Source organism: Podarcis bocagei (assembly GCF_964188305.1).
Source record: "Podarcis bocagei genome assembly, chromosome: Z".
NCBI lineage: Eukaryota > Metazoa > Chordata > Lepidosauria > Squamata > Lacertidae > Podarcis > Podarcis bocagei.
The window spans coordinates 9,737,989-9,765,342 of NC_138140.1; the positions used below are offsets into that span (position 1 = coordinate 9,737,989).

Consider the following 27,354-nt stretch of genomic DNA (forward strand, 5'->3'; position numbering starts at 1 on the left):
TACTCTCCCAGCCAAACACTCAAAACAGAATCCTGTCTCTGCTACCGATCAGAATTCAGGTGAGTCATGTAGGCTGCCTTCAAGGAATAATTCTTGATGTGCCACCTACACAATCTTTCTCTTGGTTTTATCTATGCCCCCCACCCCCCAGCTTGAAATTCTTCAAATATTTGTAGATCATTGCAGGAAGCCAATATGGCTTCCCTAGCATCAACACTTCCAGAATCCACTTCTATGGTGTGTCCCTGTAAGAAAAACACTTGGGCCTAATTTGAATAGTAGAGTGCCTGGTGTCTGGTGGGCGGGGCTTGCGTGCTTTGCTCCAGAATCAGCCCCTCTCTTCAGGGTGTGTTCAGTTGAGAGTGTCAGTTATGAGGGACCAAGTGCCTCTTCTTGTTTCTTGCCTCAAACTTGCCTCCTGTTTGGCTTCTCTCATCATGTTATTTTGTTGTAGTTTTCTTTACTACTAAAGCTTAGTTTACATTTACGTGAAAGGCTTATTTTTCTCAAAGAAAAAGAAACTCTGCTGAGGAAAGGTGTGGTATGTCCTAAACTGCGCGACTGAGTGATATTCCCAGTTTGCCAGCATGTGGAGGGACCCCCATGTTAGCAGAAGTAGAAAGAATATGGGGAGAGGAATGTCTAATGAAACAGAAACACACACACACACACACACACAGAGAGAGAGAGAGAGAGAGAGAGAGAGAGAGAGAGAGAGAGTGTGTCAGTCAGTCCAATGTGGGCTGAGTTTGCTCAGCAGCCACCAAATGTTGCATGTTTTAAGTGAAATGCAAAATTGAGCAGGAGTGGGTGGGGTTGGAATAGAGAATCCTGGAAGAACAGGCTGGCTGCCAACCTTACACTGTAACATTTTGTTGTAGGTTCCCTTGTTCATTAAGGCCACAATCCTATGCAATAAACTCAGCGGGACTCACTTCCAAGTAAAAAGGCAATATTTACAATCTGGTAAAAGGGAAGAGTAAGAATTAAAAACAGGAATAACCAGCTGCACAAATGCAGGAAGGGGGAAACCTGGCTCGTCAGGTAGTACATGTGAAAAGGATCTAGAGGTCTTTGTAGACCACAAAGCTTAACATGGGTCAACATGTGATACAGCAGCAAAAATTAAAAAGGGGGGGGGGGGCTAATGCTATTCTAGACAGTATCAGCAGAAGTATAATGTCCTGGAGTCCTGCAACCAGTTCTGGGCCCCACAATTTAAGGAGGATATTGACAAACTGGCAGAGGAGAGAAACCCAGATGATGAAGGGTCTGGAAACCAAGCCTTATGAGGAACTGTTGAAAGAGCTGGTTATGTTTAGCCTGGAAAAGAGGCGAGAGGAAATACAATAGCTATCATCCAAAGTCTCAAGGAAGATGCAGCAAGCTTCTTTTCTCCTGCTCCGTAGGGTAGGACGCGAATCAAGGGCTTCAAGTTACAAGAAAGGAGATTCCTACTAAACACTAGGAAGAACTTAAGGAACGGACTTCCTTGGGAGGCTGTGGACTATTTCCTTGGAGGTTTCTAAGCAAAGGTTGGACGGCCATCTGTCATGGATGCATTAGTTGAGATTCCTGCATTGCACTATGTGACCCTTGGGACCCATTCCAACTCTTATGATTCTATGAAGATGATTGTTTTAGAAGGGTGTCAAACCATCAGTCCATAGCAGTCTAGTGTGCTGGCTTAAAACAAACCACACTATCAAGAAGGTGTCCGGAACTTGAACAGACTCCTGCTTCAAAGCTACATTTTTATAACTGGAGAAAGGAGCAGAGGAATGAAGGGGAAATGTTGGTGCATTTTAAGCTATTCTGCTGGATTTGTAGAAATCCCAAGACTACCTTAGAATACACCTGCAGTGTCAGCCTAACTGGAAGTCCCCCCTCCTCTGCCGCCGGCACCTCAGTTTAAGCATTCCTACACCAAAGCCCTGAAAACGCCTTCAAAATACATTAAAAGGAAGGCCCAGGGCATTTCTCGAATCAACACAAGAAATGAAGATGACAAAAGTACAGCTTAAAGCCTCGCACAAAGGGCTTCAAAACCTGGCAACGAAGGTTAGGATGAGATAAGCAACTAGTAGAGGCTGGAGGTGCTGGACTTGCAACAGCTTCTGATCTCAACCCGGTTACAAAGCTTAGTAGGTGATTCTTGGGATGGCCGCTCTCCCTCCCTCTGCCTAAATCGACCATGTAGGAGAGATAATAATTAAACAAATAATTAAAATACCCGTGATAGAACAGTTCCATTTAAAAGCACCCAGGATTCCCCCTTTTTTTAAAAAAAAGGCAAGGGAAATCATATACATCAGGAGGTGATAAAGCACACATTCAACAGGATGATCAAAATATAGTAATGATGCAATTACATATAGTAATACTGAGGGCATCCATCCAGCTGACAGAGGCAAGTATCAAAAGCTCAGTGAGCAAAAGGTTACAAATTCCACCACAGACTCAGATGGAATGAAAGTGCATCTTTCAAATATACAGTGGTACCTCGGGTTAAGTACTTAATTCGTTCCGGAGGTCCGTACTTAACCTGAAATTGTTCTTAACCTGAAGGACCACTTTAGCTAATGGGGCCTCCTGCTGCCGCTGCGCCGCTGGAGCACGATTTCTGTTCTCATCCTGAAGCAAAGTCCTTAACCCAAGGTATTATTTCTGGGTTAGCGGAGTCTGTAACCTGAAGCGTATGTAGCCTGAAGTGTATGTAACCTGAGGTACCACTGTACCATAAAAGTACCATTATTGCAATTATTGTTGTTGATTGTTAAGGCCCTGTCAGAGGAAATGGCTAAGTGGGGCCAGGATAAGGCATGACAAGAATATCCCAGCAGCTCTAACAATCCGCTCATTTCCTCATCCTAGCCAACCTTCAGAATTTGCTTTGGTTCACAACAGTGACCCAAGGCATTCGGGCTTCCTGGTCCCCACTTCCTTTCCATTTCAAAAACTCTCCTTGGGTTTTAGGTAACTATATCCTTCAAGGAACTCAGGATGGGGCATTTGATTCTTCCCTCATGATAAGCAATCTTCTCTAAATCCCAAGGCTGAGAGATGTGCCCATTCAAGTTCTACTCAAAGTAGATCCATTGATATTGAAGTATTCAAGTGAGTGATGTCCATCTGTTTCAATGTGTCTACTATCCGCAGCGCACCATTTGAGCTTGGGTGTCCCTGGTCCTAGTCCAGCACTGCAAACCAGCAGTCACAAATATTTGCTGGACTACAGCTCCCATCATTCCTGATCACCAGGTCACACTGCCTGGGGCTGAAAGGAGGTGGAGTCCAATGATATCTGGAGGGCTGCAGGCTCTCCTGTTCCTACCACTATACCCCACTGCCACTCAGTCACAGAACAGGGTGAGCAGCCCCCCCCCCAAAAAAAAACCAGTATTAACTGTCTTACCGGAGTCCATTTTGCACCACACGATTCCGGCAATTCCTCCAACACGAGCAGGCATGGTTGCACTCAAAGATCAAAGGCGGCACGTTAGTGCTGAATTCCGGCAGGAGCCGGCCATCCTGCAAAGAGGGCAAGTGGACAAGGGATGCATTAGGTGCACATTTGTGCACAGGAAGAATTGCAATGTTTTATGAAGAATGAGGACTTATGCCACAGCTCTGGTCTATCCTGGTCCAGGGCATCCGGCCTGCTCCTCAAGTAAACATAAGAATTAATATTATATTGAGTCAGACCACTAGTCCACCTAGCTGAGAAGTCTACACTGACTGGCAGCAGCTCTACAGCATTTGACTAGAGTCACTCCGAGCTCTACCTTGAGATGCCGTGCATTGAACCTGTGGCATTGAACCTTGAGTCAGCGTGGTGTAGTGGTTAAGAGCGGTGGACTGGTAATCTGGTGAACCAGGTTCGCTTCCCCGCTCCTCCACATACAGCTGCTGGGTGACCTTGGGCTAGTCACACTTCTCTGAAGTCTCTCAGCCCCACTCGCCTTATAGTGTTTTTATTGTGGGGGAGGAAGGGAAAAGAGATTGTTAGCAGCTTTGAGACTCCTTAAGGGGAGTGATATGGGACGCGGGTGGCGCTGTGGGTTAAACCACAGAACCTAGGACTTGCCGATCAGAAGGTCAGCGGTTTGAATCCCCGCAACGGGGTGAGCTCCCGTTGCTCAGTCCCTGCTCCTGCCAACCTAGCAGTTCGAAAGCTAGGTTGTGCAAGTAGATAAATAGGTACCGCTCCAGCAGGAAGGTAAATGGCATTTCCGTGTGCTGCTCCGGTTCACCAGAAGCAGCTTAGTCATGCTGGCCACATGACCTGCAAGCTGTACACCGGCTCCCTCGGCCAATAAAGCAAGATGAGCACCGCAACCCCAGAGTCGGTCACGACTGGACCTAAGGGTCAGGGGTCCCTTTACCTTTACCTTTTAAAGGGAGTGATAAAGCGGATATCAAGTCCAAACTACTCCTCTTCTTCTTGCAGAGCAGATGTCCTACCACTGATCTACATCCCTTCCCTCAAGTCATAGCGTACTTAAAGACATAGAAGCACATAATGCTGTCTTATGCTGACTCAGTTCATTGGTCCATCTAGCTCAGTACTGTCCACACTGACTGGTAGTCGTGCTACAAGCCTTCGGAGGTGGGGTACTTTTCTACCCCAACCTGGAGCTGCTGCTGGGGACTGAACCTGGGTCCTTCCTCAGGCAAAGCAGAAGCACAGACACTGAGCTACAGCCCTGCCTCTGAAAAAGCATCTGCTCCCCTTCCCTCAAAGAGCTACAGTGCTGCTGTTGCTCCCCAACATCTCACCTGTATGTCTCCCTCCTTCCCCCTCAATACTGCCCACAAGTATTCTCATAGATTCTTCTGCAGAAGCAATGAGTCCAAATCAAGCCTCAAACCCTCTGTGACTCCCCTAGGAAATCAAACTATGCATTTCAAGGGGAAAGGATTATGTCTTTCAGCTGACCCTGCACATTGCGCTAGGCAGGGTGGAACTTGGAGGGGTAAGGACAACTTAATTTGCAAGTGGGAGAAATAACCCATCTGAGGATTCCCCTTAACAGGGAAGAGGAGCTCCCCCCTAGCCCCCCCCAGTCCCACCACCCACACCCTCCAAATCCACAAAGCTGAGAAAGCAGGCAAACGTCCTCACCTTGTCATACCAGCAGCGCATACTCAGCTGTCCACACAAGCAGTTGCTGGAGGAGCAGTCGTCTATGCACACACAGTACTGCAAGCAAAACAGCAAGAAACAGCAAGTCACACGTGTGTGTATGTGCATATAATCCAAAGGATTGCATGATGCTGGCCTGCAAGGAGCTTGTGGGGCCCAGCTAGTTGATCTACGAAGAAGCATCATGTAGGCTTTGCATGTCACTAGTGCGTAGTGCTGGATAAAAGGATATTAAAAAGGAGGAGGGATCCTGCTATGAAAGCCAACAGAGGTTCTGGAGCTCAAGCTCTCTGTCAGATGGGGGAAATACCAAATATCTGGGGCCTCGTTAGTCGGGTGAGGGTTTTAGGAAGGCAATGGACATTTGTCAGGATGGACATCTGTATTCTGCAATCTTATTCTAGATCAGGGCTGAGGAGCTGGATTCCAAGAGGTAGTGGATCCTGAGCTCCTTCACCCGCTGCAGCCCAAGTCTGAAAGGCAGGTGGTGTAAAACTGCCTGCCAATCACCTGACATTGCAATGGCATAAGAGGACTCATCTTTGCCTGTTCACCAGACTATGTAGGGCTGCAAGGGCACAGCACTCCACAATCCCCAACGATCAGCTGATTGCCAGAATGTCCAAAGTGCGCAGGGTTATGCAGATGCCTCCAATCATCTGACTGTCTACAAGCCCCGTTTTGCTCCAGTCCCGTTCTTAACCTGCTCCACAGCTTCAGCCATAATAGACATTGGGAGGAGGGTAGGTGGAACTGGCTATTCTATATTCACATTCCATGATGAGCTCCTAAGTTCCAAAAGGAGATGACAGGGGAAGAAAAACTGAGTGCATCAGTTCCCACACAAACTGCAAAGGAGTAAAGGGAGTAGACAAGAAAGAGGAGGAGGAGATTGAGCAGCCTGCTCAGGTGTGAACTGAGCAGAGAGCACCCTCTTTCACGACAAGGAGAAAGGGGAGAAATCTCAGGTGTTAAGTCCAAACAGTTTTTATTTCAGGAGGGCTTTTGCACCATGAATGCTGCTTTGGGGTTTTCAATCTATGTTTTAAACTCTGGACATTGCACTGTATATCGTATTGTTGTTTTATTGCTATGGCCGATGGCTGATGCAATTAAAGATTCATTCATTCATTCTGGACCTTGTATGCCTTCCTTTCTTTTCTTCATAAGCCACCTCAAGAAACGTGTGCAAAGTGGGCTATCATATAAATAGCAGGAGAGAAAAGAAAAAAGGGAAGATCAAAAAGGTAGCTGCAAGCAGCCTGTCTAACCTGCAAATGAGTGATGTTCCTATCAATGTGCATGGGGGACGTCACACAATTCTGCGAAACATATTTGTAGTCGCTAGGACAGGGCTCGACGTCGACAGAATTGACGCAAGGAATCGGGATCCGTTCATAACCCCGGGCAATGTCTCTGTCGCAGCAGGGAGAAGAAAATAATCACTTTTAAACTACAAGAATAAAAGATACACAAAGCGAGAGCACTTCCCTGTGTATTGTCTCCAGTGCTAGGGCTGCTTAGAGTAGACCCACTGAAACCAATGGATGCAACAAATCCATTCATTCCAATGGGTCTACTCTAATAGAACTTAGTTGGGTACAACTCAGAGTCATCCTAAAGCAGGCATAGGCAAACTCAGCCCTCCAGATGTTTTGCGACTACAATTCCCATCATCCCTGACCACCGGTCCTGCTAGCTAGGGATCATTATTGTAACTCGCTCTACGTGGGGCTGCCCTTGAGACTGACCCAGAAACTCCAGCGGGTGCAGAATGCTGCAGCGAGACTCCTTACGAGGTCTTCGCTGCGAGATCACATTCACCCGGTGCTACACCAGCTGCACTGGCTCCCGGTGGAGTACAGGATCAGGTTTAAGGTGCTGGTTTTAACCTTTAAAGCCCTATACGGCCTAGGACCCTCGTACCTACGGGACCGCCTCTCCTGGTATGCCCCACAGAGAAACTTACGGTTTTCAAATAAAAACATCTTGAAGGTCCCAGGCCACAGAGAAGTTAGGCTGGCCTCAACTAGAGCCAGGGCTTTTTCGGCTGTGGCTCCGATCTGGTGGAACACTCTGTCACAAGAGACCAGGGCCCTGCGGGACTTGACATCTTTCCGCAGGGCCTGCAAGACAGAGCTGTTCCACCAGGCCTTTGGCCAGGGCACAGCCTGACTCCCTCCCTCGGCAATCTTCGCGGAGCTCTGGCCCAATGGTTGCCAGTGGCCTGAATTAATTAATTTTATAATGAATGATTTTAGAATGTTGTTTATGCTATACTTTTATACTGTTTTATTGTTGTTAGCCGCCCTGAGCCCGGCTTCGGCTGGGGAGGGCGGGATATAAATAAAATTTATTATTATTATTATTATTATTATTATTATTATTATTATTATTATTATTATTATTATTATCATCATCATCATCATGGGAGTTGTAGGCCAAAAACATCTGGAGGGCTGAGTTTGCCTATGCCTGTCCTAAAGCAATAAATGAACCAGTATGACATTGCTTTTAATTCCTGAAGAAGAACCCTGTTGGACCAGGACAATGGCCCATCTAGTCCTGAATCTTCTCATAGTAGCCTCCTGGACTCCTGTGGGAAACCTGCATGGAGGACCAGAGGACAAGAGCACTCTCCCACTACTGTGGTTTCCAGCAACTGATATTCAGAAGCATCGCTGTCTCTGACTGGGGAGGCAGAGCATACTGACATTTCATCTTGGCGTTTCCAAACTAGAACATCTGTAGCCAAGACTCTCTGAATGACCCTTTGCCGCCAGAGATCCCTGTTTTCTGAATTACACATTTGGTTGCCCAACATTAAGCTCGTCACTAGGGCACTCCAGAGTTGCATCGGCATTGGGCAGTGGCCTATGGGTGGGGCAGGCAAACCTCTCACACCTGCTCAGTATCTTCTCCACCTGGATGGGCTTGTCAGGCATCGAATCCTTGAGGGTCTTGTTCATTTGCAGAGCAACCCAGACTTGAGTGTTGTAGCTCGAACACTGCAGGGGAGTTTCGCCTTCTTTGTTTTTCAGGGCAACATCCGAACCACGTGAAAGAAAGAGGCTGCAAGATGAGGGGAAAAGAGGGTGGGAGCCAAAAAGATGTGAAACTAATGTAGCCCTAAGTCATCTAGCAGCTATCTTTATATATGACTTTTAGAAGACATCTCAAGGCAGCCCTGTATAGGGAAGTTTTAATGTTTGATATCTTACTGTGTTTTTTTACTTCATTGGAAGCCACCCAGAGTGGCTGGGGCAACCCAGTCAGATGGATGGGGTACAAATAAAATTAACATCACCACCACCACCACTATAGCTCAGTGGTTAGAGCATCTATTTTGCACACAGAAAGTCCCAGTTTCAATCTCTGGCCTCTCCAGGTAGGGCTGGGGTGGTCTCCCTGTCTGAAAGCCTGGAGAGCTGTCAGCTTAGTTAATGCCAAGCTAGATGAATCAATGGTCTGACTCAGTATAAGGCAGCTTAAAAGTGGAATGACGCAGAGAGCGTTCCAGTGGTCAGGCAGAGAGGCCTGGAGTGAGGTCCCTCTAATTGTGCAGTCAGAAGGAATCACCACTGAATTCAATGGAGCATATACCCAGATAACTCTTCACAGGATTGTGCAGAATTGCTGTATATTATACACAATGAAGCCTATCAATGTATTTAATGGATCAATACAGCTGCCTGCCTAACTCTCCTTGGGTGGCTAGAGGAGTAGTCACCAAGAGGCACTGGACTTCAAAACGTGCACCACCTTTCCCCAACCTGGTGCTCTCTAAGTGCTGCTCGACTGCAGCTCCCATCAGCGTCAGTAGCCAGAAATGATGGGAGAGGGGTTGCATTCCAACATCTGGAAGACACCAGATTGGGGGAGGCTGCACTAAGCCCTTGAACCTGGGGGACCTTCTTCTGCATCCCAAGCATGTGTTCCACCACTGTGCTCCAGCCATTCCCCTTCACACAGTTGAAATGGACCTGTCCCTTTCCATGTTTTAGGTGGCCAACTGCTCTATCACAGGAGAGGCTCTCTGAATCTTATTGGATGCCTGACTCCCATGAACCACAGTCAGCATGGCCGATGGCAGAGGTTCTCAACCCTTCTGAGTCCATGGCTCCCTTGGCCAACTACATTCTTTCTGTTGCTCCCCTGTGAAGAAACACACTCACGCCTCAGGAGCCCAGTTATGTTGCCCCTTGCCTGCAGAGCTGGCACCCTCCTGCCTCTTTCCCTTGTGAAGGGTTCCTTCAGCTTTGCCTCTTCTCCTCTCCCCTCCTTGGGGAGTGGTACTTGCAGCAGTGTGGTGGTTGCTGCCACTACACCAGCAGTCCCTGGTCTCTAAGGCACCCCCCTTAGGCACCCCAAAGAGAGGCACTTCCTCACGCCACCTCACAGGGACCTGGGAAGTGGATGCCCCTGGTCAAAGGCAGCCGAATGTGAGGCCAGTAACTTACTCATCTCAGGAGGCAGCAATGGCACCATTCACTTAGGGAGCTTGTAGCCACTGCAATGAACAGCCGTAAGAGCTTCTGGGAGGTAGAGACACAAGGAGGCATCAGAAGAGGGAGGGAAGGAAGGAGGGATAGAGGCCAGTGCTACCTGCAGCACACCTGACTATCATTCAAGGCACACCAGGGTGCTGAGGAGCACTGATTGACAACCACTGCTCTATGGTTAGGGATGGTGACAGCTGTAGCCCAACAGCATTTGGGGGCAGAGGGAGCATAGGCTCCCCATCGCTAAAGGCCCAGGTAGTCTGACCTGATACATGAGCAATAACGCTAGCATCTGGAGGTTTGCCTGCTTGATAAACACTTAGGGGGCAACCTAAGGCTGCTTTGCCCTCCAGTGGCAGAAATCGCAGCACCATTGGTTGCAACTGTTTGCAGAATGGCAGTCAAATGTACTGCTCCGATGCCAGAGTTTTTTAACAAAAGCAAATAGCAAAGCACTGCTCTCTTCCTGACTTTTGGCATTTTTAAGAACGCAAGAGCCCTGCCAGATCAGTCGAGAGGTCCTTCTGGTCCTGCCTCTTGGTCTCACAGTGGCCAAACAGATGCCTCAATGGGACGCCTGCAAGCAGGACCTGGGTGCAACAGCACTATCCCTGCTTGCGATTCCCAGCAACTGGTATTCATGGGCATACTGCCTCTGACAGTGAAAGCAGTATATATTACATAAATACCCTTGTTTCATGCTCAGATTCAAGTAGCTTGTCTGAGGCCATGCACTTGGCCTTTGAATGCACAATTCTCAGACTGAGATCTAATGTTTGAACGTCTACCCTGTGTGCAATCATTTAATAAAAAGGATTGACAACAAGCCCACAAGCAGCACCTGAGTGAAACAGGGGTTTCTCAAATTGCAATTCTCGGGTACACTGCCTCTGATGGTGGAGGGGAGAACGTAGCCATTGTGGCTGGCAGCCACTGACTTACTCCTCCTCTATGGATTTGTCTAACCTTCTCTCAAAGCCATCTAAACTGGAGGTAATCACTACCTATTGTGGAAGCGAATTCCAAATATGTGCTGTGTCATCCCCCAACCCCTTTTAAAGCCACAATAAGCAAGAAATTTAAAGGAGTTTTGGTTCGGCCGTGAAAGAAATAGATAAGTACAGTAGGCGTGGCACGATAAAAACTGTTACTTCAATGCTCAGCTTTTCCAGTGTTGTGAGACTAAGAAAAACTTTTTAGTGTACAAAATTGTGCATTTGGGGAAAGCTTTTATACACCTCTATCATGTTCAGCTGCTCCTGCCAACCTAGCAGTTCAAAAGCACGTCAAAGTGCAAGTAGATAAATAGGTACCACTCCGGCGGGAAGGTAAACGGTGTTTCCGTGCGCTGCTCTGGTTCGCCAGAAGCGGCTTAGTCATGCTGGCCACGTGACCCAGAAGCTGTACGCCGGCTCCTTCGGCCAATAAAGCGAGATGAGCACTGCAACCCCAGAGTCGGCCACGACTGGACCTAATGGTCAGGGGTCCCTTTACCTTTATCATGTTCAGCAGAGGCTGAGTGGAAGAAATGGGAAGGTACCACAAGGCATCACCTTTCCCCTTGCCCGTCCATCCCGGGAGCCTCCCCCCCGCCCATGAGGAGAGCAATGAAGGGAGAGGGGGGGGACTCCTGGGGGGTGGGGCATACTTACACCACACACTCGTAGCGGTTCTCTCGGGCCGCGATGTGCAGTGGGGAATCTCCATGGATATTCACTGCGTGCAGATCACACTTAGCAGCCAGCAAAATCTCTGCAATGTCGACGCACCCCGAAAAAGCAGCCCAGTGTAAACAAATGTTCTCCTCCTGGAAATTTGGCAGAGGGGAGGGGGGAGGACAGAAAGTTTAGTGTGCTCATCCTTGGCACCAGGGAGGGGGGGGACTACCCTGTCCTTAAGTTCTTGTTCCCTGCAGTACGTGGGCTGCCTTTTCTAGGCTGCTCAAGCTGTGCTTTCAGGCATGTGAGGCAGGGAGCTCCCAGCAACAGCCGCCTCCGAGTTCACTGAGGATGGTGGGGGAGGGGGAAGCTTGAAGCGAGGGCTGCCCTCCTTGCCTTATAAGGACAGATGAGTCATTTGTCTGCAGGTCGCAGCATGATCTGGGTGAACCCATGGGGAGACGCTGCCACAGACACGAAGGTATTAGCAGAGGAACTGTGTGACCCAGACATGTAGGACACCCGTAGAAGTCTCGAAAAGACAAGTCCCCCTAGGGGGCCAGCAGCTGGCAAATTTGTAGAGGGATGGAGGGAGGCAGCAGTGCCTCCACCATCCTCAGTCAGAGGCTGCCTCTGGGCAACCCTTGATTGCTCCTGGCTGCAAAGTTTCCCTCCAGATCTGGAAAGATTTGAATACTGATTGGCCTGCTGCAGAAAAGGGCTTTTTTATCATTTGAGCCTGTGGATTTTTCTACTGTTGCTCAGCTCTGGAGAGCTGCCTGGAACCCCTCCTGGGCTATTATTAAGGGCTCTACTAGGACAAATCTTTCACGGGGTGGGAGTAGAGGAACAGAAACAAGACCAAATCTCGTCTTCCCTATCACATCGTAGGCCAAAGCTGTTAGCAGCTGCCCTGGAGCGAGAGGGTGTTTTCCTTGAGGGCTCTGCTCCCCCATCTCAATGAGACTCAGCAAATGAGCCTCATCCTGCAGAGATGTTCAATGGCAACAGAAGTGGTTGTGTCTGCTCTGTGCTTCCTCTGCCAGCCTGGTGTTCAAGGCATAACCTTGTTGATACTGAAATACAGGCTTTCCAGACAAATGCTCTTGTGGACATGGGAGAAGTAGGACCTTGGCGCTGACCAGGGCCCCTGACACACCTGTGTGTCACCGCCACCTTACTACCTGTCTGTTTGTTTGACATTAGTCTAAAGAGAGACCTGTGCACAGACAAATGCATATGTATAGGCCATGGGTGAGGAACGTGAAGTCCAGGGGCCTTGTTGGACTCTGATCATGCCTCTTGCTTGTCTGCATGGAAGACAGAGAAGGAGTTTATGAGTTGTGTGGAATCTAGCCTCTTGTGCAAAGGGAAAATGTGCATTTGTCCCTCCACCTACTTTTGCATCTGGCTCCACTCACCACTTGTGTATATACTTCCAGGAATGCTGCCCAGAAGGAATGTGGACCTTTGGCCGAGATAAAAAAAATCCCCACCCTTGAATCAGAGGCAGATGCCAACCCACTCACTGTTCCACCTGAAAGATTTGTGCAAACCTATAGCCCTTGCTGGGGAGTAAGCCTTGCCAAACATGGCAAAAGTTACTCCTGAGTAAACAGGCTCTGAGTTGCTCTTGTTATAATGCCCAACACTGCTCTTGAGCTGAAAAAGGTTCCCCTCTTCCCTGAACCACAATCCCTGGGCCAATCCTGGTTCTCAATACAAGGAAGAGTGTTAATTGGGAAGGGTTTTCCCCGCCCCAAGGGAATGTGGCCAGCCTATAACTCCTAGCAGCCAGATTGACCAGCAGCCAGTGATGACGAGAACTATAGTCCAGCAACACGCAGAGCAGTATTCATGAATTCTGGGCCCCCAGGTGTTGCACTGCAACTCCCATAATCCTTCATCATTAGCTAAACTGGGTGGAGATTGAAGGAATGACAAATGCAGCAACATCTGGGGACCCAACCCAAAGTTGAAGAGCGAACCTAGCAGATCACAGGTTTCCCACCCTGGGTCTAAGGAGCAGCATTCTATACTGCATGCAAGGAATGGAGAATGTCCCTATTTAGAAAATGCATTTCCTCCTGAGGGCGGGGCAGGGGGCTCTTAAAGAGTATGGATGGGGAACCTGGTGCCCTCCAAATGTTGCTAGACTCCAACCCCCACCATCCCCAGCAACGATGGAAACTGCAGTCTGACCAGGCCTGACAATTTAAACTGCTACCAAATACTAAGCAGAGCAGAGCCCAAGACTTACATTGTCCCGGATGTTGATGTCTGACCCTTTGGCCAGCAGCAGCTTCACCAGCTCAACGTGTTTGTACTCAGTGGCCCATATCATTGGTGTCCAGCCTCCATCATCCTGGGAATGTAGGAAGAACCCAGCTCGATCAGACCCCAAGCTCCATCTGGTGGCAGCCCAGGTGTGGGGAACCTCAGGCCTGCAAACTTCAGGCTCTTGCACTAATCACTCCAAACATGTGTGCTCCCGTACTGCATTAAGACAGTCCAGGAGTGGAGAATGTTGGCTATGCAGAACATCTCCAGGTTCTATTACTACTACTAGGCTGCAGTCCGCAGATATGTTGCACTTCCACCAGCAGCAGAATGTGGTATTACCATACCTATCTTGCGTAGCTCCAGACCCCAGAGCAGGGAAGGGGAACCTCAGGTCCTGCCCCTTGGGACTCTCCCCCAGGCTACACCCTTCACCAGCCCTGCCTTGCAACCTCCTTGAGTGTTTTAGCCTGGCTGGAACACGTTCTTGAATTCTAATAGCGCCTCTTGCTCACATGGTGGGAGGACAGAGAGGTTGTTTGTGTAGAAGCTAGTCTACTGTGCTAAGGTAAAACCAACATTAGTAGCTCCACTCACTTTTGCCTCTGGCTCTGCCCACCAGTGGCACATGGCCCTTGGAAGGTTGCCCAGAAGGGAGTGTGGCCCTAAAGTTGAAAGGGCCCCCCATCCCAGCATATGAGAGTCTAGGGAGGGGGCATTTTTCTGAATGTGCAAGTGTCTGCCACACACGGCTCATTGTCCTGATGCTTTGGAAGGACTGCGTGGGCAGCAGCTTACCTGGCAGTTGACATCCACCTGCTCGTTGCACAGGAGGTACTGCACCACGTCGTAATGGCCCTTCTTGGCTGCCAGGTGCAAACAGGTGGAACCTTCCGCATCCTGAACAAGGACACACAAAAGCAGGAATATGTATCACTTCAAGTCACTGGTATGTTTTCAGTGTGGATTTCTGGAAGAAAGCACGCTGGAGGCCAGAGCCTAAATTATACGACCCATCAAGCTGAGTGTAGGCCCTCAACCCAATACGTTTGCAGTAGAAATTGCAGAGTTCAAGCCACTGATCCATCTAGTTCTGTATTGTCTACACTGACTAGCAGCAGCTCTCTGGGATTTCAGGCAAGGGACAGCCCCAGACCTACATGGAGATGCCAGGGATTGGATCTGGGACCTTCTGGAGGCAAAGCAGATGCTCTACCACTGAGCTAGAGACCCATCTCAAAGAGAACATAGGAAGCTGCCCAATATAGTCCCAGGCCACTGGTGCATCAAGCTCAGTATTGTCAACACTGACTGGCAGCAGCCCTCCAGGATTTCAGACTCCAATTTCTCTACTGATGCCAGGGATTGAAACCCTCTTGCAATCAGGGGCAAAACTTAAATTTTTGCAAATTTATTCAGGGAGGGGTCTTAAAAATGTTTTGGGGTGTGAGGAATTTTAATCTTTTATTTTGGTGATTGGACAACATTTAGCTGGTAAGTCTACGTTTGATAAGGAACATAAACTGCTTTCAGAAAACCGAAGAAATTTAATGTTATCTTCTGAGAATATCAGGTAACGCTTAATAATAGTAATAATAACTGCAGGTACTTGGCAATCATTTTAAATGATTCCTATGCAATTTTACACACATTTTACTTAGCAAGCAAAACTAAACTATATTAATTTAACTAAAAACAAATTTTGAACTCCCGGGTCATGTTACAACCTTTTAGCATCCCTCATTTGGGGAATCTGAAAGCTTAAAAATTTGACACGCTCTATTCCTGAATGCAAAGTGGATGCTCCACCACCGGTCACACTTCATTTTTTGTCAGAGCAAATATAAATACTTGTTGGGCTGGAAACAGGAAGGAGGTGGGGCTGTTGACTGTAATGCCTTGATAATCCCTTTGCTAAAGAGGTATTGCGGGATATCCTGCAGGAAAGGAGAAGAAACACAGGCAACAGAATGAGCAGGTAGAAAGCTGGGATGGCAAGAAGTGCTACTGTGCACCAGTCTTTTCAGGCCAGTCTCCCCTTGCTGCACTGGTTTAAGGGTAGGGTGGTGAAGGTTATTTAAGCAGAGGCTGAATGGTCAACTGTTGGGAATGCTGTAGGTGCATCTTGTGTTGAGAAGAGGGTTGGAGTAGAGGACCTCTAAGGTCACTTTCCAAATCAACGAGCCTAAGCTGGCACATCTAAAAATGTGATTCCCCCCACTTCTTAGCCTGAAGTGACACGAGACTATTCTACCACCTCAATAGCACAACGGCTCATGCCCACCTCATTCTGGCAGCCATGCACACAGCACTGATCCACTGATCGCCAGGGAACTTAAGCCCTATCCCTCAGAGGCTCACCTCCACCTGCAGGGCATGGCATGCTGCCCCTGTCTGAAATCTATTATCTCTGGCTCTCCTACTAACTCCTGCTCATTAGCAATTGAAGTCAAATGGGCTGCTTTTTTTGCAGGGTGTGTGTGTGTGTGTGTGTGTGTGTGTGTGTGTGTGAGAGAGAGAGAGAGAGAGAGAGAGAGAGAGAGAGAGAGAGAGAGAGAGATATCAGGTCACCATTCAAGGATGATTAATAGACTACAGGAATTGTACATGAATAAACCAGTCTATATGGCCGTGCTCCTCTCTAGGCAACTTCCTAGCGGCCACATGCAAGAGGTGGACAGGGCCAGAAGTAAAAGTGGTGAAGGTAACAGATGTTGATTTCCCCACACTTTCCCTGTTATCCTCCATATGGGTGAGCAAGATAGCCTGGTGTCTGTGAGAGCCCTCCCCTGCAGAGCACACTGATTGGCTGGGTATATAAGGGGCGAGAGCAGCACCTTGAATTTAGCCTGGTGGCTAATTGGCAGCTCCCAAACCACAGCTTCCACCAGTCACAACTAGCACGGCCGATGGTCAGGGTTAATGGGCTCGTAGTTTAATAATGGCTAGATGTTTCCCACTCAGAGGAAGAGGGAGGTCCTGCTAGCATGTCTGCTGCCCTGTGACGTTTGTGGAGCAGCACTGCATGTGGGACATTTTCTTTCGTGGCCCCAATGGTGCAGAATGCCCTCCCATCCGAGGTGTGTCTGGCCTCATTGCTGTATCCATTTTCATGTCCTGCCAAGGCAGACCTTTCTGCTCAGGCTGAGGCAGTGGAGGGTGAGATCAGGCTATCCTTCAGTAGCTAACTGACAGCCAGTGCAATTCTTGCAGCAGCAGAGTAACATGGTGGAATGTGCAGGTCTCTGTCCTCAGCATTTACCATGGCCCTAGGTATATCCCACACACTAAATCTCAAAATCTTGAGGCTGGAGGAAATGGCTAGGTGACTGCCTGCGAGCACAAACTGGCCTGTTGTCATCCATGCTACAGCTTGCCACAAGCGAAAAGGAAGAAACAGCAAAGGGGAAAAAAAGAGGTGTGTTTGATATGTTGTCCATATTCTGGGGCCTCTCTAGGTTAGATTACTGCAATGCATTATACGTGGGGCTGCCCTCTGATGATGGTTTGGAAACTTCAGCTGGTACAGAATTCAGCGGCCTGGCTACTCACCAGGGCAAAATGGTTTCAGCCTATAAGGCCAATCCTGGCCCAACTCCACTGGCTGCCAATTGGTTTCTGGGTCCAATTCAAATTGCTGGTTTTGACCTATAAAGCCTGAAATGGCTCAGGACTGCAAAACCGCAAGGCAAAACCCTCCCCAAATGAACTGATTCGGACCCTTCTTAGTATGCTTCCTCTATGCAAGGATTGAAGGGTAACAATACAAGAATGGACCTTCTCTGTGGTGGTTCCCCATCTGTGGAACCTTCTCCCCTGAGACACTTGCTTGGCACCTTCTTTACATATCTTTAGGCACCAGGTGAAAACATTCTTCCTCTCCCTGGCCTTTGGCTAATTAAACAACCTATGGCCTTTCAAACCTTGTGGGGGGACAGCATATTGTTTTCTTTGCTATTGTGTTATTTATTTTTGTGTTTTTATACTGTAAACCACCCTGTGATCCTTAGATGAAGGGTAGTATAGAAATTGAATCAATCAATCAGCCAATACAGCCCCGGAACTGCTTTAAAATTCTCTGTCCTAGGACATTTTAAAAAAAAAAAAAAAAAAAGTTTGCAAACAACCTGCAATCTTGCGACAAATAGCTCATTGCAAATGAGGGCAGAACACCACACCATGTCCTGGTTTGCACGTCACACTAAGCCAATTAGTGTCTCAGCACAAACACACGAGTGTGTGGACTCTCAGAAAGGAGATTGCATCTGCTTTCCTCCTCCCAGTCACTCTGCTGACAAAAGATAAGGTTCAGTTTAGCACGTCATCGGAGCCAAGGATTGTGCTTTAGCTCTTCCAGACAGACCGCAAGCTGCAAAGCATACGACAAACCTTGGTTATGGGTCGTGGTTAGTCTGGATAAATGTAAACCATGAACCCAGGTTTTGATGATGACATAGCAAAGTCACTGCTTAGCTCAGCAGCAAAACAACCTGAGCAGCAAAGTGTCCGCTCTCTCCTCTCAGACCCTGCGTTTCCTGTGCATTTGCACTGAGTCATAATCTGACATGCCAATGAAACCATTGCCACCTTAGATATAAAAAAATCCAGACGCCATCAGTACCCTGGGATCCACTAATGCTCCAGCCTTGATGAGGTATTTCACAGTCTCCAGGTGGTTATTCTCTGCTGCTTCCATAAGGGGGGTCCTCTGGTCCTGAGAGCAGGTGTCTATATTAGCGCCAGCCTGTGCCAAGACAGATACACATGGTAACAGTTACTGCAGAGAGTCACACAGCTGGGCTCATGGCCGATTAACAACTTATCCTGTGTCACTAAGAAATATGCAGCTTCCTGTTCCCCTGAGCCTATGGCTTGGGTCAATGCAACCCGAAAGCAGAGAAGTTCATCAACACAAAATGGAGTAAGTCACATTGTCATTCATCTAGTGCACTGGGGAGGCTAACCTGTGGCCTTCTATATTTGCTATTTGTGGAATTCTCTGCCTGGGGAGACTCACCTGGAGCCTTCGTTATCTATTACCAGGCACCAGGCAAAAACTTTCCTCTTTACCTTTGGCTGATTAAGCAAACTTTGACTTTTTATATGTGTCAGGGAGTTAGGTGTGTTTGTTGTTGTTATGTTATGCTTTTTGTGTTTTTATACTGTAAACTGCACTATAATATTTGGATGAAGGGTGTTGTATAAAATAAACAAACAAAAACACACACACACAGCCTTATGGCCGGATAAGAATTCGAACCTGGGCGTCTCAGGTCCTAGTCTGGCACTCTAACCTACACCACACAGGATGAAAGGTTAATTAATTCTCTCTTTTTAAAGGGCAGCCAAAACACCCTGTGAAAACCTCAGAGGGGTCCTTAACATCCTATCAATTCACACTTAACTAAAGTCCCAGATCAGCATGACTCATCCCTAGTAGGATTTCGCAATACGCTCCTTCTAAACTAGAACAGGCTCGGCATCTGTTTAAGTGGAAGAATAGAAAACCTGAAACCACTGGTTGATTGGACAGGGATGGGGCTTCTGCAGTGGGAGTTGGCAGAGAGATGCACTGGCAGGAGCAGTGACAAGGAAACACACCCACCCTTTTGACACCCCCCCCCCAAAAAAACAACAACTAAAAAACTGGGATAAACCTGGATCAGCATGTGGCAAACGTCCATGTGTCCTGACTCCGCTGCTGCGTGGAGAGGAGTTCTCTTGTTCTGGTGTTCCATCTTGAAGTTTGGATCGATCCCATCCACTACAAAACAAACACAGACCCACAGTGTAAAGTCAAGGGGAACAGAGTCATAGGAAGGCTGTTTCTGATGGGGCACCTGGAGCAAGATTGTATCTGGTTCCTTGATAATATTGGCTATCTGGAGAGGATTGATTCTATGATTCTATGATTATCAGGAAGCCTCCATAGGCAAACAGAATTGCCCCATTACACAGCTGGGATACCAAATAGTCTCGTGACCTACAGGAGACGGTCCTGATGACAGCAAAGACTTTTTCTCGCTCAGGATCCTGCCACGGTTGTGAGGCAGCCTCCCACTAAAGGAAAAGATCACACCTGGGATCATCACACCTTAGCTTAATACGCAGAGATATGAATTACTCTTTTGGCCACAAACACAAGTAAATCGACCAATCTACCTGGAAGCCTTCTACTGGCTATATTTTATTTACTTGCTATTACATTTCTAGCCCATCTGTCTTCCAAGGAGCTCAAGGTGGCACAAAAACTTCTCCCCCTCCCTGTTTCATCTTCATAAGGACCCTGGGAAGTAGGTTAGGCAACTGGTCCAAGAAGTTTCACGGCTGAGTGGGGAGGTGAACCCTCATCTCCCAGGTACCAAGTCCAACACTCTAACCACTACACCACTATGCTTTCTATGGATACCCATGCTGTCCAAATTTGATAAGCTAAGGTTTGCAAGAAGACTAGCCTGTACCTTGAAGCTGGCTAAACATCCTGGCTTCTTCCAACACTGTTAACTGTAGGTTTCCCAGTTCAGGTGAAATGCAAGCAAGCTACGGCTATGAAAGGTTTCAGTTCAGCCTTTTTGCTGCTGGTGCAACTACAGAGCTCGGGGTTCCCCAGAGCACAATCAGAACACTGGCCTGGCCTACTTGAACCCCACTTTTATTCTACACCCTGGTTGAGCCTTGCTCCACCACAAGGCAGAACAATATATCCGCTTATTTAGCCCTGATATAATTGCCCTGACATAACTAAATACTTTGGGAGGGGGTTCAACTGAGGTTTCTTTCTATGAGCCTTCTGGTGAAGTCTTGGCGCAAATACTTTCTTCTAAAGTGCAGTCCCTTCCTCCTCCAAGGCATCAATCAAGGCTACATTCTCAGCAGGAGCAAAACTCGCCTCTGCCATGTGATGGGAGTTATCCATCAGTTAAGAAAAACATGGGGGAATCACTTACCCAGCATGAGAAGAACCTTTTGCAGCTCCCCTTGCCTGGCAGAGAAGTACAGCTGCTTTGAGTGAAACCGTAATTTCTTGGGTCTGTCAAAAGGAAACAGTTATTACTAGTATTACTGAAGAGTTTTTAACATCTCCTCTCACCCCCCACCCCCACGCCAGTTTTTAAAAAAATCCTCACAACAACTCTATGAGGTAGGGATGCTGAGGTGACAGTGAGTGGCCCCAAGTAACCCAGTGAGCAGAGTGGTGGCCGAGTGGAGATTTGAACTCGGCTCCCCCATGTTATTGTCCACACCACACTGACATGAATCCAATGTATTGGACTGGTGTATTGCCCTACTGACAGATGACCATAGTCACCCAGTTGGCTGAGGTCTACTTGCATGGTCAACTTTTTCTTCTGCTTCTTTTAACTCTTTGTTCATTATGCTCATTATCCTGCTTCTAAATAGACTGATCAGTTCCACACCCACGTAACATCAACAAGTCAACCAAGGCTATTTCTGTTTGCTTATTTCTTGTTAAAAGAGCAAATAACGCTCTGCTAGTTGTTTTCTTTTTTTTAGCTAAGCTCAGTTACTGGGTTTCTTAACTGCCTGATAAATGATCAGAATTTGGTGACAGGAATTTAGGCAAGTATGGTCCTACATACAAAAGGCTGGTTATTATTATTTATTAACAACACGGATTTTTTAATCGCCTTCTAAACTATTGTCTCAAGGAGGTTTACACACACACACACACACACACACACACACACAAATTAAAAACAGTTAAACACACACACAAAAATGCATTTAAAGACAAGACTAAAACACTAATGAGCAGGTGCTTCTGGCAAAGACCCGATTTATTCAGCTAGAAAAGTCTACTGGAACAAAAATGTCTTCAGTTCCTTCTGGTAAGTGCCGGTAGCAGGCACCTGTCGTATCTGAACAGGAATGCATTGCCACAGAACCTCCACGCTCTCTCCCCCGGATACCATAGTCTTATACTGAATATAATCTGTTATATGGTTATATTATAATTTGTTATAATCTGAACAAAAAAGAGATTGTGCAATCTTTTGTACTTCGTGAAAATCTTTAGTAAAATTAATTTTTAAAAGAAAAAAGAAAAGAACAGGAGAAGAAGCCACACCAAAAGCCCTTCTCTAAGTTACTGCTAAATATGTCCTGGCTTCCAAGAGACTGACTGGGCCCACACCCAGGTAACATCCACAAAAACTACCAAGACAATTCCCATGGGCCGACAGCCAGCTCATTCTTACTTTTCGGAATCTAGGGCGATCAAGGCGCTTTCCAAGGTTTCTTTCACTGGTCCCTGGGAGAGACAGGCTGGGGCAGGTTTGGGAAAGGCAGATGTCCCGGCCAAGTCAAATCCCTCAGCAGACGAAGTCTCAGACCGGACTTCTTCAGACAGCTGTGCTCCAGTCCCACTGTGACCAAAAAAGAGGAAGGGTTAAGGGAGGGCCGTAGCATTTGCTTTGCATGATGTGGGTAGCCCACATGTGCCCACCTGACTGCTTTGAGTGGTGGAACTGGCACAGCTACAGGTGCCGCATAACACCTGTTCCACATTTGTAAGCACTTGATTGCTTAGTATGGCAGCACCTACACTTTGGAACTCCCTGCCTGTTGAGATCAAGCAGGTGCCTTCACTGTTCTCTTCCTGGCACCTGCTAAAAACATTCCTGCTTATACAAGCCTACCCAGGTGGCTTAGAAAAGCTCAGGTGATTTTATCTGTTTCAATACTTTAACCTTTGCATGTTCTAAAGCATGGTTGTGAGTTTTTCTTGGTTTTACTGTCTTGTCTTTTGAAAACCACTTTGAGATTTTTCAGAGTTAAGTGGTATATAAATTTTATGAAATAAATGAATGAATGAATGAATGCAAAAGATCTCAGGGTCAATCCCAGGCAGCTCTACATGGGGCTGGGAAACACTCCCTGTCCAAAAACCCTAGAGCAGCGATTCTCAACCTGTGGGTCCCCAGATGTTGTTGGACTACAACTCCCATCATCCCTTAGCTCTGGCCTTGCTAGCTAGGGGTGATGGGAGTTGTAGTTCAACAACATCTGGGGACCCATAGGTTGAGAAAGGCTGCCCTAGGGAGCCACTGCCAGTCAGTACACTGAGCTACGTGCACCAATGGTTTCGACTTAGAATAAGGCAGCTCCTTGTGTATTTTAAGGGAGCACAAAAGGCCGCCTTCCTGCATTGTGTGGAATGGACTTTCTGATAAGATGGTATCTGCAGAAGAATCTAACCTGAAGACAGCAGGAATCAATTCAGTAAATATAAGGGGCAAGACGAGCATCTGCTTTGCATTCAGTAGGTCCCTCGCTCAGTCCCTGGTTCCATCCCTAGAAACCAGGAAGGCTGCTGCCAGTCAGTGTGGGCAATCCTGAGCTGGATGGGCCAGTGATGACTCAGTATGAGGATGCTTTCTCTGTTAAATGCACACTCCACAAACCATTAATAACACTCTCGCATTTTGCATCAAGCAAGGAAAAAGATGTAGGCTTTAAAGGCAAATAGTTTGCAAATACTCAGTATCATCACACCATTGTTTTGTAACCACTCCACCTAAAATCCTTCTCTCCATTTACTGTGTAGTCCAGCTCTTTTTAGCAGAAAGGCAGAGAACATGGACAGTACAGCCCTCACTGGATTGCTTCCCTTCAGGCTGCAGGTAGGAGAAGCAGCTTACCTAGATCCAGCCCTCACTATTAAAAAATAGTAACTCTCACAGCAGAAAGTTAACATGTGAGGCAGAAGCACATAGTTCTTCTCCCTGTGACTTGCCAAGCTTGAGTGTATAATGTAGGGGCAAAACATGCAACCTGCTTTCCTACAGGATGAAGTGGTGCATTCCAAGAGAGCCAAGTGCATAGCGCATCCTACGGGAGACTTAATGGCCAGAGAGAGGATGGCATTTGAGGTCACAGCTTTGCAAGTGGATTCTGTGGACGGCTGCCAGCTGTTGCAACCTTGGCTGTGAGCAGCAAGGCAAGGCATACCAAACAGGGTAGCACTTCACAAAGCAGACCTGGGGTGAGGAACCTTCTCCACCCCAAAGAGCCACATTCCTACCTGGGCAACCTTCCAGGGGCCATGTGCCAGCGGGGCCAGAGGCAAAATTGGTGGGGGCAAAAAAGTGCACATTGTTAGCTTCGCACAGTCGGCTTGCTTCTACGCACCCTCACCATAAAAACACACACACAAAAAAAACCACTCCTCTCTGTCTTTCATTCGGACAGAGCTCAAGCACACATTCTAGCAAGGGAAGAAACACTCAAGGAGGGTGTACAGTAGGGCTGGTGAGGACGTGTGTCGTGCAGCAGGTACCAGGGAACATTTTGCCCTGGACCTGAGACCCCCCCTACCCCTCTCACTCTTGAAAGAGTGAAAATGAACAGAAAGGAACAACAATGCTGAGCATGGCTGGGGAGGTGGGCAGTGGGCCCCAACACATGCTCAGCACCACCACCCTCTGGACTCACCTTCCGGTTGTCGTGTCTGCCCTCCCCTCAGAAGTCCCAGGTTTCTTCAGCTCGTAGCTCAGCGGAAGCGTGGAGGTTGTGTCCGCCTTTGCTATAGTCACTTCTTTGGCCTTCGAGGCCTCTTCCCCACAGTGTGGGCAGTAGCTCGTGCCTTTGACCTGGGAGGCACAATCCCTGTGGAACCGGTGGGAGACGCTGCTTTCTGGCTGGCACTCCATGAAAGTGCCCTGGTTAAAGAAAAGAGACACAATGCAAAGAAGGAATATCCATGAGTTACACATCTCCAAGTGGTGCTTCGCCTTTGGCTGAGGTTTTTCAACCTCTACCTGCTGGAGAGTATCGTACTTTGAACGCAGTTTTTACAGAAGACCTTAAGAAGAGCCCTGCTGGATCAAACCAAAGGCTCACCTGGGTGGTCCAGCATCCTGTTCTCACAGTGGCCAAGCAGATGCCCCAGTGGGAAGCCTGCAAGCAAGACCCGAGCGCAACAGCACTCCCTACTTGGCCTCCCGAGCCATAGTGCCTGCAATAGCGGAGGTAGAATGTAAGAAGGGCCCAGCTGGATCAGGCCAAAGACCCATCAAGTTCTGTTCCCACAGTGGCCAACAGGTCTACTTAGCACTGAGTTATTCCCTTCTGAGAGAGGGAGCTGCCTTGTAAGAGCAGGGATGGGGAACCCGGTGACCTCCAGGTGCCGCTGGACTCCAACACCCATGGGCCATAGTCAGCTTGGCCAATAGTCAGGGATGGTGGGAGCCGGAGTCTCTTAACAATATTCAGAGGGACACAAGTTCCCTAACCCTGCAACAGAGACAACTAGATGCCCTATTCCTTGTCATGATGTGGTCAGTGCCACAAATCAAAGCCTCTATCCTACACAAAAGTTTTGGCTTTCATCCAAAGCTGATTCACTGACATTTATTGACATGAGTAACACAGGCTCATTATTTTCGATGAATTGACAAGTATCGCTGGATGCCACCCTTTGATTTCAATAGGGCAGGAAATGTCCTCCAGGCATTGCTGGGCTCCAACGAACTCCAACCATCCCCAGCCAGCATGGCCAATTATCAGGGATGATGAGAGTGGTTGGCCCACAGCTTCCTGCATCTCTTACGGCAATGGTGAAAAATTCACCCTGAGCCAGAAAGAAATATTGTGTGGGCTGTAGGATTGTCAGATTGAAAGCTAGAAAAGAGTCATATGACACAACAGAGGCAGGGCTTCTAGTCAAATCTCCCCTTGGATGCAGGAAATCCAAAGATTCAGACCATCCCCAAACAGGTGGCTTGTAGTTCTACAGTGAGCTCTGCTTGTAGTTCCACAGTGAGCTGAGGGACAGCCCTCCATGACTCAAAGGTCAAGGATAGGTAAGGTCTAGACTTCCAGCCAGTATGGTCAGTGGTCAGGGATGGTGAGAGCTGCAGTCCAGCAACAGGTTCTCCAAACCTGCATTAGTGTGTGCTCCTCCTGCCACCCCAACCCCACTACCACATTAAAGAATGCGGCAACCTCAGAGATCAACAATCTCCTACAAATAGGGGAGGTTTTGAACCTGTGTTTTAAGAAAACTTGCTCATACATCATATGAAATCCTGGAAAGTCACTTCCAGATCAGAAGCAGCATGTAGTAACCTCCAGATGTTGCTAAACTACAACTCCCATCCGTCCCAGTCAGCACAGGCAATGCTCAGTGACAATCGGAGTTGTAGTCCAACAGTATCTGTGACGCACCGTAATGGCTATCCCTGCTGTAGGCAATACTCAGCTAGACTGACTCTTGGTTTGACTGAGTCCTACATTCCTACAATAGAGTTTGCAAACCCGTACCGCAGAGAAGGGATGGGGAGCCTGTGACCCTCCACACACCATTGGACTTCAGCTCCCATCATGCCTGACCACTGGCCATGCTGGTTTGGCCTGGTGGAAGTGGTAATCCAGCAGACCCTGGAGGGTCACAGGCTCCCCACAACTGCCACATAACTTTCTACCTTGCCTGCATTTCAATAATTCTTTTTGTCCTCTTTAAAGAATGCAACAAAAGTGGGGAGCAAAGTGCCCTTTCCTACAAAGGCCACTGTCATTCTTCTCCTGCCAGCCCAGCACAAACACCCCTGGCCCACCAACCCTCTGGCCCAAAAGAGAAACTTACCGCAGTGCAAAAGAAGCCACAACCTGGGCAGCACTGATGCTTCACCATCCTCCCTCTGTGGTCCTCACAAAGTACCAAGAACTGGACTTTGTTAGAAGGGCGCATCAGCTCATATTTCAGCACCTGGCTTGTGCAACGGCTTAGCTGGAGGAGGAAAAGACGTCATTCTTGGAGAGTGCACCAGAGGGGGGGGGGACAAACTCTTCTTCTCTGCTATGCTGTGCTGTGCATTGAGAGTTCACACACTGAACTGGCTGAACTGAAAGCCCCCATTTCAAAGACATGCACACCAAGCAGCTTAATACTTCATATCAGCACGAGAAATGTTCCACTTTACTCTCTTTGGCACATGGCTGTAGGGCGAGGACTAAACACAGTTCCAGAATCACCAAAGGCAAGCCACGTGGGAGCAACGTCTTCCACTTCTTGCTCAGTCCTGTTTAAAGAAGAGGTGCGTTGCACCAAGACGTGCCCAAGCAGCACCTGCAGGCACAAGTGTGTCTGCCAGTACCTCCTTATGGCACCTGCAAAAGGCCTCACCATTTATCCCCCCAATTTGCTCTTTCTATTCAGTTCCTGTTCGCATTGGCCCTGCCTTTCCTGAACTGAACATCCTGTTAAACATGCCCACATTTCACTGGGGGCCAAGTCTGGGCACACATCCTCCCTCCCAGTGGCGTAGCGTGGGGGGTGCAGGGGGGGCCGGCCACACCGGGCGCAACATCTGGGGGTTAGGGTTAGGGGGCGCAAATCCACGGGTTAGGGGGCGCAAATTACTTGCCTTGCCCCGGGTGCTGACAACCCACGCTGCGCCACTGCTCCCTCCCATTCTAAACAAGGGAAAGGAGCAAAGAGCTTCGCTCTGTGAGTGAGTGCAGTGGTGAGCTGCCTTTTTCTAATTGATGAGGGTGGATTTCGGGTGGGGTGGGATGGCTTCCATCATGTCACCTCTTACTCGCCTTTAATCCATCTTTAATCTTTACTCGCCTTCCATCATGTCACCTCTTACTTTGCCTTTAATCAAAATTAAAAAGTCCCTTTTCACTCCATTCCCTTGTTCACTTTGGTTGCCCTTTCCTGAACATTTCCCAACTCTACAGTATCTTCTTTTGAGTTGAGGCAATCAGGACTGTACACTGCACATCACTTCATTTCTCTACA

General features: G+C 48.0%; 1 protein-coding gene across 10 annotated transcripts in view; it reads right to left on the bottom strand.

Annotated features, from left to right (window-relative positions):
* The window catches only part of EHMT1 (euchromatic histone lysine methyltransferase 1), a 155,839-nt gene that overhangs the window by 12,290 nt on the left and 116,195 nt on the right, over window positions 1-27,354 (bottom strand). For all 10 annotated transcript variants that reach the window (XM_081179654.1, XM_081179651.1, XM_081179652.1 and 7 more), the window contains 13 exons: window positions 26,194-26,337; window positions 24,042-24,268; window positions 21,806-21,973; window positions 20,534-20,616; window positions 19,244-19,350; window positions 18,208-18,330; window positions 14,385-14,486; window positions 13,567-13,671; window positions 11,301-11,455; window positions 8,051-8,218; window positions 6,418-6,562; window positions 5,126-5,203; window positions 3,416-3,531 (listed from right to left, as the gene is read on the bottom strand). In XM_081179654.1, the coding sequence (XP_081035780.1) occupies window positions 3,416-3,531; window positions 5,126-5,203; window positions 6,418-6,562; window positions 8,051-8,218; window positions 11,301-11,455; window positions 13,567-13,671; window positions 14,385-14,486; window positions 18,208-18,330; window positions 19,244-19,350; window positions 20,534-20,616; window positions 21,806-21,973; window positions 24,042-24,268; window positions 26,194-26,337 (1,721 nt within the window). The remainder of the gene's footprint in view (window positions 1-3,415; window positions 3,532-5,125; window positions 5,204-6,417; window positions 6,563-8,050; window positions 8,219-11,300; window positions 11,456-13,566; window positions 13,672-14,384; window positions 14,487-18,207; window positions 18,331-19,243; window positions 19,351-20,533; window positions 20,617-21,805; window positions 21,974-24,041; window positions 24,269-26,193; window positions 26,338-27,354) is intronic.